General features: G+C 36.6%; 1 protein-coding gene across 2 annotated transcripts in view; it reads left to right on the forward strand.

Moving 5' to 3' along the window:
* Positions 1–17,756, forward strand: part of MATN2 (matrilin 2) — a 68,321-nt gene that overhangs the window by 28,458 nt on the left and 22,107 nt on the right. For both annotated transcript variants that reach the window (XM_041470910.1, XM_041470911.1), the window contains exons 5-8: positions 3,253–3,375; positions 9,018–9,140; positions 13,071–13,193; positions 17,107–17,229. In XM_041470910.1, the coding sequence (XP_041326844.1) occupies positions 3,253–3,375; positions 9,018–9,140; positions 13,071–13,193; positions 17,107–17,229 (492 nt within the window). The remainder of the gene's footprint in view (positions 1–3,252; positions 3,376–9,017; positions 9,141–13,070; positions 13,194–17,106; positions 17,230–17,756) is intronic.

Raw genomic sequence — 17,756 nt, forward strand, 5'->3', positions numbered from 1 at the left:
TTCTGTTGGGCTCATAAAGAGCTGAGGTCAGTACATAATTAATGATAATCATCAGAAAGTGTCTAGAAAGGTGAAGTTGTAATTATTTTTCTTGCTTTAAGTGAAGTTCTTACAAATCTCTCTGAAATACATCCAGCTGAATTTTATACACAACTCTGCAGAGGTACACTGTAACTATATGAAATTACATTTGAATTTTATTGGTATTTGAAGTTCAGCAATTAAAAACAACGAAATCAATAACTTTATCATCTCAAATGAAGTGAATTTAGATACTTTATTGACTTGTCCAGCTAGCAACAGTACTAAAAGGTACAGAATGGTGCAATAAACCCCATACTAGAAAACTGTGAAATAACCTGACATTCTGAAAAGCTCTTTCTAACTGCTAGTGGAAATATAAGGGTTTGCAACCTTTCAAAGAATGGTTTCAGAAGTTTTGCTTATGCTCTCATTCCTCTCTTTAAAAGTGTTGACTTTTTCAGTTTTGAGTAACTGGCTGTATAGTTTATAATAACAAACTTTATTTCCCTTTAATTTTGATTTTTGTGATCATTATTTTGTTAGTCCATTTTAACTTATTTCCTAGTAATTAACAGCAGTTTACATCAGAGGGATATGCCAAATTTATTTCTGTGTCCACCTTATTTTAAAGAAATTATGTAATGCTGTCTTTAATCACTTGTGGAAAATGTGCATGGTAAAAATTCCAATTTTTATCACACAGCAGTGTACAGATTCACATGAAAGTGAATGGATTCAAATTAAAGCTGCTAAACTTATTGTAGCCAGAAGAAAAATTTTGGAAAATGTCTTTTCAAGAAACTGTGGGAGACAGTCATCATGAGAGCATAGAATGTACCTCTTACAATCAATAATTTAGCACTAAGATGAAGACTGCAGGCTCAAGTCCTATGTTGTGTTTGATGTTCTGTATCTCAGGAGAGTGCCATAAAACTACTATGTATCTTGAGATTAGTGGATTCTTAGTCTCTCTTGCTTAGAGCTGTTTTATATCAAATACTAAGCCCCAATGAAACAGTGAAGGTATGTGAATAAATTTTAAAAAATTTTAATTACAAGTATGAAAAATTCTTTCTTTATTGTCTCTTCTTCTTTTTACTCTATTACATTTCCATAGTTTTTCTCAGCCAGTAGTTCAACACTTGGGCACTGCACTGCTTCAAATACAGGTTAATTTCCAAGAGTTTTGGAATTGTGTGTAATTTTTCTGCTGGTGACCCATGCACAGTAGCCCTCAATATGCTCCCTCTCTACCATTTTTCAAAGCCCTTTGCTGCATTGCTTTACCTTCTTTTTTAGCTATGATATCTATTAGTTTTCCCCACTTACCTCTCACATGATTTCTTTGATTGACCTGCTTTGATCATCAATCAGATGATACCAGATTGTAGTTTGATCAATATGAAAGGGAAATTTGTCCTTCAATGTGTTTGTAGCCTTTGGTTTTTTTACATCGCCAAATTATAAATTAATTTTAGCAATTAGCAGTGGAAATCTGAGAGTCATCAAACTGGCCTTAAATGTGCTAGGATGGTGCAAATCATTGGTGAAGAAAAGAGATGATGCACTATCAGTCTAGAGAGGTCAAACGATTATGTCTAAAACCCCCACAGAGATGTAACAGAATTCATGAGGATGGGGAGCCAAGCCTGGACAAAGGAGTCAGCTTAGTTCTGGAGGTAGGAGAACCACAGTGAAAGAAAAATCCACAGTCTGGGAGTATTTTAATCACCTTCACTAGCTGTTAATTGCCCACAAGTGCACAGAGACAGTGGATTCCTCACTTGACATTTAAGTAAAATAAATCTTCATCATGTTTATGTTAAGTACAATACACGATCAACATAAACCAGATGTATTTATCTAAGGTTTGGTTGTATTGGCAGCTCTTCAATGAACAAATAGTTTCTTTACATACATAATTTAATACTTTCTGAATTAACCAGTGCAGAAAAGATGAATGCTATGTAGCTAATATTATACTCTTTTTTCATTCTTTTGTTAGACTCAGTTTTTATTCTTCTGTTCCCTTGTTTCTTTTTAATGCTGTGAGAGTATATGCTACCAGTACTCAGTTCTTTAAAGCCCTTAACCAAATGGCTTAAATCAGCAATGAACTGGCAACTTCACTTCATGCTGGGAAATGGGGTTTTTTTTAAACTAAAAATATTCTTACATTTCTTTAATTATTATGGTCATATACTCCTTTCCTGCACTGTGGTCTAACTTTTCTAGAGAAGAGTATTTGTGTCAGATAATGGGTATTCTTTACTTATTATGCTGTATTTGTTTGTTTAACTAATCTCTCCCATTCTTCTCTAGAGATGTTCAAATCTTACATTAATAAACAAAATAATACAAAAGAGGAATGTAGCTGAAACAAGCTGGAAAATTATCTATTTGTGGGTGTTTACACTGGAACAAAAGAGTTAAGCGACTGTTTATGCTGTTCATCATGCCGCTTGATATGAAGCAGACAGCTATAAAAGAAAATTTGTTTTTGCTTGGCTGATTTCCTCAAACATGTTCCAAAAGCCTATTTTGTAGCTGTAAATGACCATTATGTGTTGAACAGTCTTTGAGCGACACAAAGTGCTCTGCTTTCCAGAGCTTTCGCTGGGGAAACTTGGGGTTCTCATAAAGCTTTAGTCTGTTGAAAAGAAAGCCCAGTGTGCTTTATTTGGCTAGGTGCTGAACTGACCTCATTTGTCATGGTAATTTTTTTGAGATCTTTTGCATGGGACGGGTAACACGCTATGGTATTTTGCGTAAAAATGAAAAATTCTAAAACTCAGAAATTAAATATCACCACATTTTTTATTGTTGTGTTTCCTTTTCTTTCCCTTTCCAACCTCATTGCCATTTATCTGGTTATGCAAAATAAAATACCAAAAATACACAAATAAAGACAATTAGTTTTCTTTTTAAAAAAAAATCCCTGAAGAGTGCCCTTTAAACTTTTCAGGGAAGCATACATAAAGGAACTCTACTGGGCACCATTGGTCCATTAATAGTCTTTGCCATCAGCTGAAGGAATCAGTGCCTCAGTTTTGAGTGAATGATCCTATTGTCTTTCACTGTTTGACAGAACGTGGGCATGATCTGTGTCAAAATGAGCTCATCTCTAAAGAGCTGTCCATAGCTTCCTGAAATTTATTTTGATCTGTAGTCTACCTGTGCATTGTAGAAGGTCAAAGAATTTCATACTCCTGCAATTATATGTTGTAGCTCAGGACCTCTGTGCTGTGGAGAAACATGCCTGTGAGCAGATTTGTGTGAACACACCTGGCTCCTACGTCTGTCAGTGTTATGAAGGGTATGAGCTTGATGTAAATGGAAAGAGTTGTGTTGGTGAGTATGAATTCAGCAATTCACATTTACCTCTTTGTTTTTGACAAAGACCAAAGCAAAATTCAATATAAATGAGTATCCACTTTAGCTATACACAATGATGTTCTCCTGTATGAGTGGTAGATGAGAAAGCACACATAAATGACATGTTTGTAGGCCTTTACGGATAATGAATGGTGTCTTGGGAAGATTGTTCCAAACAGTTTCACACAGAAAGTAATTTTCCATTTTGAAACAACACACCCGATGTTTTATTCAAGATCCATGTAGGTGGCCTGCAGTGTACTGGCATGACATATGCGGCCATTAAAAAAACAGAGGTGGACAAACTCAGTAGCTCCTCTTCAGACAGAAGTTGTGCACAGAAAAACTTGAAAGAGGACAATTTCTTGATGTTTTTTCACTTGACTTGATGGTGATGTGAGGAGAAATTTCAACTCCTTTTTTGGAAAGGTGACTTTAAGGACAGTTTAGCCACTTTAGGAACCCATCCACTATGTGCCTGTAATTTTCACTGCGGGCAATGCGGAAATAAATATCACTCCCAAGAATTACAGCTCAAAAGAGAGTGTGTGGAAATATGGTACAGTAATTCTTTAGCACAAAACATACTTCCCTCTCTATTACTCTGTAAATATCTCAGTCTTCTCTGTTTATATGTGGTAAATAGTTCTATTACAATCTCTTTTACCAGCCTATGTACCTATTTTTGTAAACTTTTCATTCTGTGCTCCATTCTGAGAAAATACTGTCTTCTGGTTTCCACTGCAAAAAGCCCTAGTGAAATCTGGATTAAAAATTACATTATTGGTTAGGTATTCTCTTCAGGCAAGCACTTAGATGCATGCTTAATTTCAAACACAAATTGAAGTACCATGGAAATGAATCCAAGTCAACCCTTGGCCTCAAATCTGCCACAGGCTGCCACAATGCTTTTCTCCAATAGCCTACTCTTTCTTGTCATTTTAAGACAGCTCTAGCATACCTTCCTCTTATTACCTTCAAAAAGCTATTGGCTTCCAGGATAAGCCTGTTTTGAGATGCAAAATAGGTGACAGTTTGTGGAACTTTCTTCATGTAGCTTCATGCAAGACACACAAAAAAGGTTTTGAGGTTTTTTAGGCCTGGGATAACATGAGGTTTTGAAGAATATTCACTCTGTGCTTACTCTTCAGAAATGTTTCCTTTACTTATGGCTTCATGATTTCAGTATAGGAGTATTTGAAGGTCTCAATATAATTTGTCTCCAGCATAATTTGGCCACCCATATACCATTTTAGGAACCTGCTTTTTGAAACCAAATTGTTTTGAAAATGCAGATAATACTGGTTATTTAGGTAAGTTTTTATGTTCTGGCCCAGATTTCTATATCTAACATTCACCTAATAACCTTAGCTGACTCTCTTGACTTTTACTTGTATTCGAATAAAGGATATATTTCTCTGCTATATATTAGACTATATCCTGAGACAGAAAATCTGTGACCTCTGGTAACTTCTTTCATCCCTGATTCTTTCCTACCATATATTCTAATCCAAAATATTAATGCTTAGTGTCAACAGCTGTTGTTACTATTTCCTATTAGGTTGAAGTTCCTTGACAGCCCAAGATATTCTTTACCAGGAAAGTAGCTGCCAGAGCTTTCATTCTGGTGAAATTCTTTGTATGTCAAGTCTAATATTGTATTTTGTAATAAATGCAAAGTCTATTTTTTGTTATTTAAAACTTCAAAATATTTCTATGCCGCTTATTAAATTTCTTGCATTGGTGTTTAGGATTTTTGTCTGTTAATAACTTATCTGCAAAGGCTGGGGTGATTGCTGTTTGGAGGCAATGATACATCTTTGACATTTTTTTTCCTACCTCCTCACTGACTCTCTTTGGCTTAAGAGATAAACATTTATTATGAGCACTGTTGTTGACATTTAAAGATTTCATATTCTCTCTTCAACTATTTTCAAAATACAGCATACATGGGTTCACTGTCTTGTCTTTTATAGGAGTTTTTCTTCTCCACTTTATTCCTATTCATTTGTACCTTTTAGCAACAAAACTTGAATACATGCTATTCATATCGCTGCAATAATTAGCAGTATTAATCGGAATTTTAAGGCACATTATTAACATTTCTGGTTTTTATTTTTCTTTTTCAGTTGCATACTTGGCACTTAACTTTTAAATTTGTTACTGTTGTACAAGAAATGTTCAATGTATATTAATTATATTTGGTCTATGCAGAACTTCGTTTCTCTACATTTCTTGAACAGGAAAAGATTGTCTGGGTAATTAATGAATTTGATGCTAATTTGTCTGCAAATCCTATTGTTGGTGTCCAGAATTTGACTTTTCAGGTTTGAACAATTTGAGATTTTTTGAGGAATTTGCTTCTACTAAGAATGTACAGCTTCTGCAGATGTGATCACCAATGAATGATCATCCTTGATGGAAAATTTTTTAAGGGGGACTATGTGTACTACTGAATCAGTAGGGATAACTCTCAGTTTTCATTACTCCTAAGTTAATTAACCCTTCCTTTCTGTGAAGTATTTATTATCAAATGAGCAGGATCCAAAGAAAGATCTTGATGTACACATATACTAGATATCACTGAGAATAATAACAATTTTGCAAAAAGCAGTGACTTCATTAAGGTTAGTCACTCCTCCCCTTCCAGAGAATAAAAAGGGAATTTCAGTAGGAAATACACATTGTGATATTCTTGGAAAGAGTCAAAGGTTTCCATCTAAGATATCTAAGACTTCTAAAGTTTTAACTCAAGCAAAAGCAAATGAGAAAGTGCCAAAACTTCATTACACGGGCATGTTTGTTAAATTTTTCTGATGGGCTAATTTAAGGATCAGTGGTGATATTAATTGCTTTATTGACATGTGCCAGCCAGTTACCTGAATGGCAATAATTACATGAAATCTCACCGCCAGAACTCACAAGTATCCATTCAAGCTGACCACTGAACAACCAACCACTCTGAAGAGTTGGCAATGCACAGTTTATGTATGAATTTGTGGGCTAAACAATACTTGAAACTGTCTGCTCAGCAGTAAATCTGGCTGGCAGGGTGCTATCACTTTGCCTTTTTTGAACTGTTTTTCACATGGACCAGTCCTGTCAGTTGACATTTGCTGGTAATGAGCTACCCTTTCTCCATCATGCTGCTGGACACTCAGTCTCTCCACCTTGGTGTTGCTGGACATGCTGTCCTCTCTTTCCTGGCACTAGTGCTAGACTGTATCCATCTTGCTGCAGTTGCTGGGCTTGGATCCCCTTTTTCTGGCAGTGTTTTGGCTGCTGGCACCTCTCTGCAGTCCTGGCACTGCTGGGTTTTTTTGGCTGCTTCTTAGGTTCATATGAGTCTTCCCTGAGTGTGTTTTGTTCTTCCCTCACATTCTTTTTCATCCTCCTTATGCCTTTACTTGCTTTACACCTTCTTCTCCTTAACTTCCTTCATCCTCCCATACCTGAATAACCTCTATAAATATTATAGGGCTAAAACAACCTCTTATGAGAAAAGTAACCCATGCAGTCCATGGTTCAGAGAGGGCAATGTAAGCACCCAGAGTGCAGAACTGCTAACTGGAAGTAAAAAATGGTTTTCATCACTTACTAATACCAACTGAGAAAAACAAGGTGGAGCAAATATGCAGAGATGACAACTGAATGAATAGTTTGCTCACTAAAAAGGACATTAATAAGTCATCTAGAAAAAAATTCTTATTGAAATAGACATGAGATAAAATTCAGAACAGTGAAATCTCAAGTTTTCACATTCTCATGTATATCTCATGACTTAGCATAAAATACGCTCTTCTTCCAGAGATGGGTCATGTGGGAATAGTTCAAAGCTGTGCCAGGGGAGGTTTAGACTGGACATTAAGAAGCATTTCTTTACCAAGATGTTCAAACACTGGAACAGGCTTCCAACAGGAGGGGGATGCTCCAAGCCTGTCAGTGTGTAAGAGGCATTTGGACAAAGTCAACTCTGAACTGGTCAAGGAGTTGAACTAAATGGTTATTGTGTGTCTCTTCCAACTGAATATTCTATTTTCACTGTTTCAATGTTCATCATTAGTTGGGCAGTTGTAGATATTGTAATATAAATTAATTTTGTTAAGGTTTAAATGCAGAGGGGGAGGTAACTTTACAAAGACATCCATATTGGCTATTTCCCAGGCATGATGCTAAATTGCATGTATTCTTTGGCCTACCTATTTCTTAATGTGCCTTTTAAACACTTGAAAATGTGCATGTTAGAATTCATTTAAGAGAAAAGCTAATTGAATGACACATTATATTCTTGAAACGTGTATTCAGTAAATAGGTTTTAATATGAATCGATTCAGTCTGGAAACAGGAAGTTTCCTGCCCAGAAAATGGTATCACATGGTAGCCAGTAAGTAGTTTGACTTGATTCAATGCAAATATTCTGAAGGGTTAAAAGAAAGTCTTTCAAAATAGCTGAATAGATTATCTGCTTTCCTGACTAGATGACCTTGACTAAATATAGTAGCACACCTGAGTGTGCATGATTTATATAGATGGGGCAGTTGAAGAAAGAATTGATTGCATTAAAACAAATTACTGCCTCTTAAAGAAATTTGTGAGACTCAGCAGTATAAAGTAGTGAAAAAATTTACTCAGTTGGCAAAGAGGAACCTGTCTTGGTATGAAGCTAAGCACATTAGCAGAAAGAACCAGGTATACTTCTGCAGAAAGAACCAGGTATACTTTCCTAATGTAGGCCTGGCAGCTCTTTGCAGGGAGAGCACCAGCTCTGTGACTTATCTTTAATTTTTTCTAAGACTTTTGTTGTGAAGATGAAGCTTAACCTACAAAGAAATTTTAAAAATCCTTTAATTTCTTTAGCAACTTTGAATGGGCTTGACAGAGTAAACTCTGAAGTATTATTTTATTACCCTTTGGCAGTCTAACTTTTAAATATGGATTTGTGTAATAAATGACCAGACTTATTAAATAGGTGACAGGACTGCCTGTGACATTTTTTTTTTTTCCTTGCAAAAGGCATTATATAAGCAGAATATCCATGGTGAATATTAGCCTGAAGCTCTCAGGCTTTGCAGTTGTAGCTGCTTTGTACAGAAAAAATCTGGAGCACATTAGAGGGAATGAATGCACTGTGAGAGTCCTCAGTGTAGAAGATAATGCCAAGATTCTCCTATATACTCAGGCTACAGGAACAGCTCTTGAGAATTAATACAGCTGGGAGGGAACTAAGGAAAAGTAGAGCAATTCCAGGACTGGGACTTGAGAGACAGAAGACAGAACTAAATCAAACAAACTTTTCTATGCCCTGGCCTACAGTTTGAACATCTGGACAGTTACTCACTGAGGCATGGTTTCCAGATATGAGAAAACATGTTGAGAAGGCTCCTGACAATCTGAGAGCTGATAAATGTTCAAAATTGAGAAATTATTCAGGACATATTTAAAATCTGGTTTACCAACTGTTGTTGTGAGTGGACTACTTTTTGCAGACAAGCTTTTCACAACACAATTACATCAGCTTTTCCTTTTTTTATATTACTGTGTGTCTCTAGAACCATAATATCCATGCATAATAGTTCTAATTTTTTTCCTAATTGCACATGTTTGTTGTTCTTTTTCAGTTGTAGACTACTGTGCTTTGGATAACCATGGTTGCCAACATGAATGTGTTAACACCAAGGACTCCTATTACTGTAGATGCCACCCAGGGTTCACTTTAAATCCAGACAAAAGAACTTGTGGAAGTAAGTTGTGATAAAGTTTAATTATGAACAGTTTATACTTCTTCTGTCTTCCAGATGTCAGCAGTAATCTTCCCACTAGTCCTGGGAATGCTGACTAATGCATCAGGTATAGAAATGGATCAGGTTGGAGTGCACTGGAAACCAAAGGTCTTGAAAACAAAGCAAGTTGTGTTGAGGGGAGTGCCTAAGGGTGAAGGTCCCTCCTATGAACAGGAAGCTTTTAACATGAAACCCAGCTCTTTTTCAACAGCAAAAAGCTGAAACTTTGCCTTGGATTTCTCTTTGATTATTCATTTTTTTTTTCAGTTAGAATATAATCTCCCTAGCTGGGTAAACAAACAAGTCTGTGCAAGACAATTTCTAATCAGTTTGCTTTGTAAGATGATCTAAAATAATGAGTAGTTTCCCAATCAGAAGAAACGTTGCAGTCTGTTTTTCTGTGGATTTTTTTCCAGAGTGAGTTCTCTGATGATATGGCAAAGCTCTGTCAGTATCAGTATCTTCTACCAGGCTTCCATGTTTCCACCAGCTTATAATAACTTCATGGCTTTGCTTGTTTGTTGTTTGTCAAATTTGATACCAGGCTAAAAAGATCAAACATTACTGGAGTTAGGAATGGCCATGAAGTGGAGAGGATCTGACAGACCAGAAAATATTCATGCCAAAGCCTCCTGTAACTGGGAAAACAAACTAAAACGTCCACAGTGATCAATGTCATAACTCCCTTTCAGGAAATGTCAAGGGAAAACCTTAATGTACCTTCCTGGTTACCTTTCTTCATAAATGAGGACTTTGATAAAGAAATATTACTATTGTGCCTGTAAGCAGGCCAGCTCCATTAGTTTCAGATGATTGCTGCTGCCAGTGATGAATTTAGCCCATATCATTGAAAAGTATGTTCAAACTATCTCTGAAAAAATGCATCAATATAGCACTACATTTCTGTGTGAGGGGCATTTCAGTCCTTCTGGTGAGAGATTTGATTAGCCTATAGATTGTATTTCTATTGTGTATTATGGTTGATATCTATTCTACTTTAACATTTAGGGAGAAAAAATGTAATCCTGTCTGTACATGTGTTCTTACCATTAAGGGAATGAAACATACACTTCTCAAAGGTGAACACTCCCAGTTCTGGCACAAATTTATGGAAGTGCCTGTATTTGCCTTGAGCATATAGGGGGTCTCGATGACTTGCCAGACTGGATACATAATTTTTAGATGGTCAGAGTCAGGGGAGATGAAATTTCTGCTTCCCAAGGGCCAGAGTATTTGTAGTGGTTAACATCATTTGTTGATTGTATTAACATTCTCATTTGTCAAGTATCTGTCAGCTAAGGACTGGCTAATTATACTTCCACATCCATACATATTTGAAATCTTATTTTAGTGTGCTTTCCACTGCCCAAGCACGAGTTTTTTTTAATTGCTTTAAGAATTTGGATTTTGAGCAGTGTTTTTCTCCTCCAGTTTGAACCAAAGAAAGTCCTTAAAACTGCATAAACATTTCATATGCCTTGACTGATTTTTAGTTTATGGCCTAACTGTATGCATTATTTTAACATATTTAAATTGATGATTCACAGAATGTTGACATCTGAGGGAATATTCTGGGAAAGTAGTCTTTCAGGCTTGACCTCTCTCTATCCTCTATCTGTTGCTTGAGACAGTATATTAGGCATAAATAAGCACAAATAAGACTTACTAAGCCACTATTCCTTACACTTGATGTCCTCTGAGCCTTGTGGATAAATTAAAGCATGAATGAAAGAACTGTGTAGCTCTTAATGCTGCAAAAGTCAAGGCAGCATGAGAGCTCTCCAGAGCAAAAGTGTCCCCTTGTTCCCATATGTTATGAATCACACTGAGTTTCAGTCTGCATAAACAATGCCAACAAACAAACTACAGATCACTGGATTAAAAATGTTTGTGACTTAAAAAATTTAACATAAATTTCTACATATTTGGCTTATGTACTGAGTCTCAGGGATGATGGCCAGCTGGTCAAGACTCACACATGCCAGACCAGTTCTCTGCATCAGCAAGCAGGCCTGAGGCGCCCACTCCTGAGATCTCATGATTGTCTCACAATCCTGACTTCCCTTTTAAAAATAGAAAGTAAGCCTTTATGCTCATGGCTACAAAGAAATGCATGGAAATGTAAGTGTTGTCAGTATGGTCATGCATATCTAACAAATGTTTTCTCTGGGAACTGTTCCAAAGTTCTTAGAATAAAACACAAGCAGCAGTGCTCATGAAGCCAACCTTGTCAGCACCATCAGAGTGCTCTATGACTGGAAGAGTGCAGCAAGTTTGGTTTATCGGTGAGGCAGGTGGAGGACATTCAAGCCACTCTTAAGGAGATTCCTGCCACTCTTGCTGCTCCCCTCAAGAGGACAGATGGCAGCTTCTGCTTGTACTGGGTGCTGCTGAGCCTCTACTGTTCTTTACGAAAGGCCTGTTTGAGATCTGGGTTCACATAATTTGTAGCTGGGCAAGGCTCTGTTAATATCCTTAACCTGGGCTGTGTTGATAAACACACTATAAACCATGTTTTTAGTGTCCCAAACAGAATAGCCTCAAGGTTTCAACAAAGATAATACATATTTTTCAGCCCTTGTGGTCATCTTCAGAATCAGTTATTCAGGAAAAGTCTCTCCTTGAGTAGCATGGATTTGAGCAGGTAAATGCACCACAGCACTACTTAGGTCCAGAGGGCATACAGTACATTCCTCTGGTGCACACACATGGCTTTATGGGTTCTGTCTCTTCAGTGCCCTCTTAAGCAAAAATATATTTTCTAATTTTCACTTTAGTAAACAGATATCTCCATGTTATGTATATATGTATGTGCATATGCTGTCAAAAAAAGCTTTGGTAAAGGAAATGTTAATTAATGTTATCAATGTTAATTAATATACAGAGTGGTGTTCAGAAATTATAACATAGTCCTTCCGAGTTTTCTTAGGAAGTCACATTCCACTTTGTTTATTCTGAAAATATAAGTGGTTTATTATCACAAGGGGCTTTCATCATATATAAAGACTCAATTCCATTAACCGGCCACAAATGCAAAGAAAGAACTGTCCATGCCTCTGAAAGCAAATCACCTCTGGGAATAATAATTAATTAACTTCTGGGAATAATGAAACCCCCCGAGTTTTCAGGTTTTATAATGAGGTGTTCAGAAGTGCCTGGATGTTTTTTGAAGAGTGACTTGTTTATCTACTTTTAGCAGTGCTGAGGGGATAGGAGCATTTTTCACTAATATAAATTAACTACACTGATACAAAACTAAGTGATCTGTGATAAGTGATCTTCATCTAAATGAATGTCAGGTTCATTGACTTCATCAATAATGATGAATTCTATAGGGGAAATATCTCAGTGCTTAGTGCACAATTGCTATCCTTTCTAAGTTACTTTATCCACAAGTGGTAGCTGTCCCTAGTCTGGTCATCTTCTCTTCCATGGGCATTTCAAATGGAAGAATTGTGAAGCAAGCATTCAGAGCTGTTAAAAACACCCACACTCCTGATAGCCTCTTTGTCCTGCTGTGATCTAATGAATGGCATTCAAAAGCATGTTTGTGTGTTTATTACACATCATGTCTAACATGCTCTGCTCTGAGTGAGTAGAGGCAATTTTGATGAGGCAATGTATAAGGCTTAGCTGCAAAATAGGATTTTAGGATTCTGACTTCTCTACTGCATTAACTATTTCTGTTCTCTAATAATTCTTTGTAGTATACAAAGTAGTATTTTGAAAAAAAGAAACATTTTATTTTCATGGTTTGAAACAATATGGTAAAACACCAAAACGGTGCCTAAGGGAAAAAAAAAGGTAAAAGAAAACAAAATAACTAATTTTTACCTAGTTTGTTTCTGAGAAATTTTATTACTCACTGGCACAAATGTTTTTGTTGTTTAGAACCAGACTATTGTTCTCTTCAGGACCATGGTTGTGAACAGGAATGTGTTAATACAGATGATTCCTATTTTTGTCAATGCCAAGAAGGGTTTAGACTTAATCCAGATAAGAAAACATGCAAAAGTGAGTAATCCTTTGGACATAATAAAGTTCATCTGCTTTTATTTCTTGAACCTGCAGTGAATTGTTTCCCTTCTGAAAGGATGGAAGTTTTCTGTGTAATTAAGGTTTCTTTATAAATGTTATAAATAATATAAACAAATGTTTCTTTATAAACTTGAATTTAACTGAATGAATCATGCTGGGAAAGTATACATTTCTCTGTTTTGTAGATTACTTTGTATATTAGACACTTTTGAAGACTTTTATGAAAACCTGAGGATTAATGTAGGAACCAAAATTACTTAAAGTTTATTACTTATTTGAAACTTTCTGGCCTTGGCTTCTTAAAGACACTAACAGCTTTGAAATAAAAAAAAAATCACCATGTTTTACCCAGCTGGTTTAGCCAAGGACAGATACATTTCATCAGCTTGGAAATGTATTGAACAGGCAACACAGCTATCAAAATCATCTTCGAGTCACACACGAAGCTTTACAATTTCCTAAAAAAATTGTAAAAACAGCATGAGCAATGTCAGTGTTACAAACCAGTCACACATGCCATTTACTTTAGAATGACTTAGTGTTACAGTTCTTCTTGATTGGAGGCCTGGAGTCACAGCAGATTTTTACTGTGATGTCTTAAAATTTAGAGAGAATATATTCAGCAAAATGAAATAGCTGATCTTGTGACTCAGTTGTTGGGAGGAGAAAATTGTACTACTGATATTTTATGAATAATAAACTTGTTTAGAGCAATCTAATTCTATTTCTAGACACTCATAAAACGCATACCTGGTTTGGAAATGATATTTTTGTTCAGTCTTAAAGACACGTTCTCACAAAGCATTTTTGTCTACACAGTGCTGCTTTTGCAGTCATCCATGCTATTCTGCTTTTTATTATCTATATGGTATTTTAATACATTCAGGTTTTTATAGATTCAATAGCCTTGGTAGAGCAAATAGAGCCAAGAGAACAAAAGAACAGCATAATATTAAATATTTATTGCCAAGGATGTAATTGCAAATTAAAGGCAAATTGTAATTCCCATTTGAGGTATTTTTCCTTATGGGGCTTTGGATTTGGCTGCAAATCTGGTGATGCTTCCAGGATTAGGCTCCTATTCCAAATCTTGTTGTAACAAGGGCCATGTTAGCTAAGCTTGTGAAATAAAGCAGTATGTTTGCATGTATGCCCTTTTCAGAAATCAGGGACAATAGGTGAGTGGTGACAAGCACCAGGCATTCCTCCTTCACCTCCATGTGTGACTTCTGCTTACTACAGGAGGAGATCTGTGGGGGTCAAAGTGAAGCCTTACATAGCTGAGTGTGTGCAGTCTGCTCTCAGATCCTTGTCTCACTGTCAGCTTTAGCAGGTGTCCAAAGCACTGAATCCAGTATTGTTTAAGAAAAGTGAGTTTTTCTAAGCCATTTTACTTTAGAAGCCCTTGTGGCTGGCTTCAATTTTCCTCTCCACAAAAGTAAACTTCTGTGCTTTAGGTCAGCATGACTGTGAACATGAATGTGTTAACATGGAGGAGTTGTTTGTGTGCAAATGTCATCCCAGATATGCCCAAGAACACCACGACGATACGTGCAGCAATGAGTGTGTCTCATGAACTGCAGTGACTAGTTTGCTGCAAGGGAGAGGTGTGAACAGAGTGAGAAAACACTCCTGGGTCCATTTTGAGATGTTTCTGAGTCATGCAAACCTATGTTACTGCAAAGTTCACCAGAAGCCAGGCCTAGTGAAGTAATGCTATAGTGAGATCCCTGATCCAACAGAGAACTAAGGCATCATTTTCTCCAATCTGAATAACCGGGGAAATGTGTTCAGCCATTTCGCTCAAAGGCACTGTCTATCAGGAAGGCAGTGCTTGCTGCTGAACATCCATATCATTGCTATGGGCTGTGTAACCTGCACACCTCCTACTGCTGTATGCTGGTATTTGGGGATGTGAAGAGATCCATCTCTCCTCTGTGTTTGCACCTTCAGTGATCCGTTCAATGAAGTGTCCTTTTTCAGAAGAATGTTGCTAAACAAAGGATTGGTATTGCCCCAGAGAAACCCAACAGCACTGCCCACTTGGCATCACCCACTTTTATAAGAGAGTTTTATTGCAGAGAACCATTTTGCATATCACCTAAAGCATTGGCAGCATTTTTCCCCTATGTACTTACAACATACTTTTCCAAAGGAATACTCAGTCACTGAAGTTTTTAAAACACTTGGTAGGACAGGGAATAGTCATTTTTAAAGAAACTGTGATGAAGGCATATTTAAGGTAATCTGGATGAGTTGCTACTTTTTGACAATTATAGTTTTAGACTATCTCAAGTTGAATTTCTAAAAATTAATGTATTCTGAGACATTCCTTGTTTGTAAAAACAGTGAGCCTTCCTCATCCTTTCCCCTGCTTGCATTTTTTTACACATGTAATAAAGCACATATAATTACAACATTTACAGTTAAAATGATTTCCAAAGTCCGGTAATTAGCACCTTTGTGATTACTGCACTCTTTGAAAGAGTGTGTTACAAAATTCTGCATGAGACCCCCTGATATTTGAACATTAAAAATTCATATTGGTGTGGGTGTTTGTATTGAAAAGATGGAGCCAAACAGATGTAATTTTTCACAGGGAATATGGGTATTTTCTTTTTTTTTGTTTCCACATTTTTTGTGTGCTCTGAGAAGTTACACAAGCCTCTTCATAATGATGTGAACTCTTGGAAAAAGGAGGAGGTTCCAGCTGGAACTTGCTTTAGCTAGTAAAAACTGACACCTCAGCTTCATTTGTTCAAGTGTACGTTGTCTCTCTGTGTATAATGGCCAATCTGGACCAATTACTGCAAGCTCGTTGCTTAGTTAAATAAACCAATAAACAGAAATATTTAAAATAAGTGATTTAACATGAAGTACAGATTTTTTTAAATATAAACAAATTGCTGCAGACATGTCTGTTCACATCTGTAAATGATTTGCAAAGGAGACATGCAAGACTATGTTTGTGTCTGAAGGAACTCCACTACTTTTAATCAAGTTAAGCTAAAGTGATTTGGGCCTATATAACTAAAATTAGCCATTAACAAACCATCAGTAAAACACTATGAGGAAGTTCAAAGCTTTTTTTCCCTAAATTGTCCTTTTTCTGTACTCACAGAGTCAGCAAATTGCATAGTACATGTGCAAGTGCATGTATCTCACAGCTTTGCTGTCCACTGTGAGGATATGTATTTTTTAAATCTAGTTCACACCTCTCTGCCTTGCCCCACCTTTTGTCTTTCACACAATTAGTTGCATACAAGACTTAAAAGACATATTCCATTTTACCTTACTTGGAATAGGAATAGGAAAATCAAAGAAATGGAACATGTTAAGACACTCACACTTGTAATTTCTATCTGTCCCCCATGAGGCTTTAACTGCTTGAACCTGTTGGCCAGTTAAAGTTTTAAATTGGTGATTTCTTGTCCTGTTGAGAAAAGAATTTAATCTTTATGAGACAATCTGAAAGCCATAATTCCTATTTCAAAAATTACTAATACTCATATTTGATGCAAAAATTTAATGGTGAACAGAAGAGAGAGTCGTGCTTTTTAAAGAAAAGCATGATTCTGTGGGTGAGACCAGTCTGGGCTTCAGGATTCTCCCTTCTCTCCACTTTTTGTTAGTTCAATCACATTGTGATTTTTGGCAAAGGAAATCTGCACTTCACCAAGTTTGCTATATGCCAAGTGGGGTTGTTGTATTAATTTCACTTAGGTGTTGTTAATTAACTCAGGTTACTCAAGTAGGTGGGGATACTTGCATAACTAAAAAGCTGCACTAATCTTTTCCCCTTGCTCTGCTCATGTACTAACTACAGTGTCATAGTTTATGTATCTAAGACACCAATGTGATTTCTTCAATCATTAACACAAATCAATAGGAGTGGACCACTGTGTTGAAAGCAATCATGGCTGCGAGCAATTGTGCCTAAATACAGGAGACTCCTATGTCTGTCAGTGCTCTGAAGGATTTGTCATCAATGAGGACCTAAAAACCTGCTCACGTGAGTCTTGCGAGAACATCCTTTATTTCAGCTCCCTTGGGAAAGGTTTTTTGTTTTCCTACAGGGAAAAAGTCTCACCTTCAATTTATTCTTACAGTCTGCATTTCAGTAATACTTTAGTAATTTGGAAGCAGAAACAGAAAAAGTATTTAGGAAAGAATACTTGTCAAGATAACTGTTAGTCCTCACATATTCAGGAAAGTTTTGGGAGACCTATTCATCCCCAGGTCTGAGGACAGTTTTTTAGTCACATGACAAATGTGTCTGACAGGTCATCTGGACAGCAGTGTCCCCAAGACAAACTGCCCCACCTTACCTGGGGCAGGAGGAGAACTGAGAGCCCCACACTGAGCTTTACCTTTAGCATGGGAACCCTTAATAAGTGAGCAGTTGTCCTGGCAGCTCTCTGTTCTTTATAAATCTAATGATCATTGAGAATTTATACAATTTCACAAACAGTTGAATGGCTTCCTTCACGGGAAAAATAGTGTATTGAAAGTGCCAGAAAAAGAACAATATGAGTGCAT

This window comes from Pyrgilauda ruficollis, unplaced genomic scaffold (genome assembly GCF_017590135.1).
Source record: "Pyrgilauda ruficollis isolate IOZ18807 unplaced genomic scaffold, ASM1759013v1 scaffold25, whole genome shotgun sequence".
NCBI lineage: Eukaryota > Metazoa > Chordata > Aves > Passeriformes > Passeridae > Pyrgilauda > Pyrgilauda ruficollis.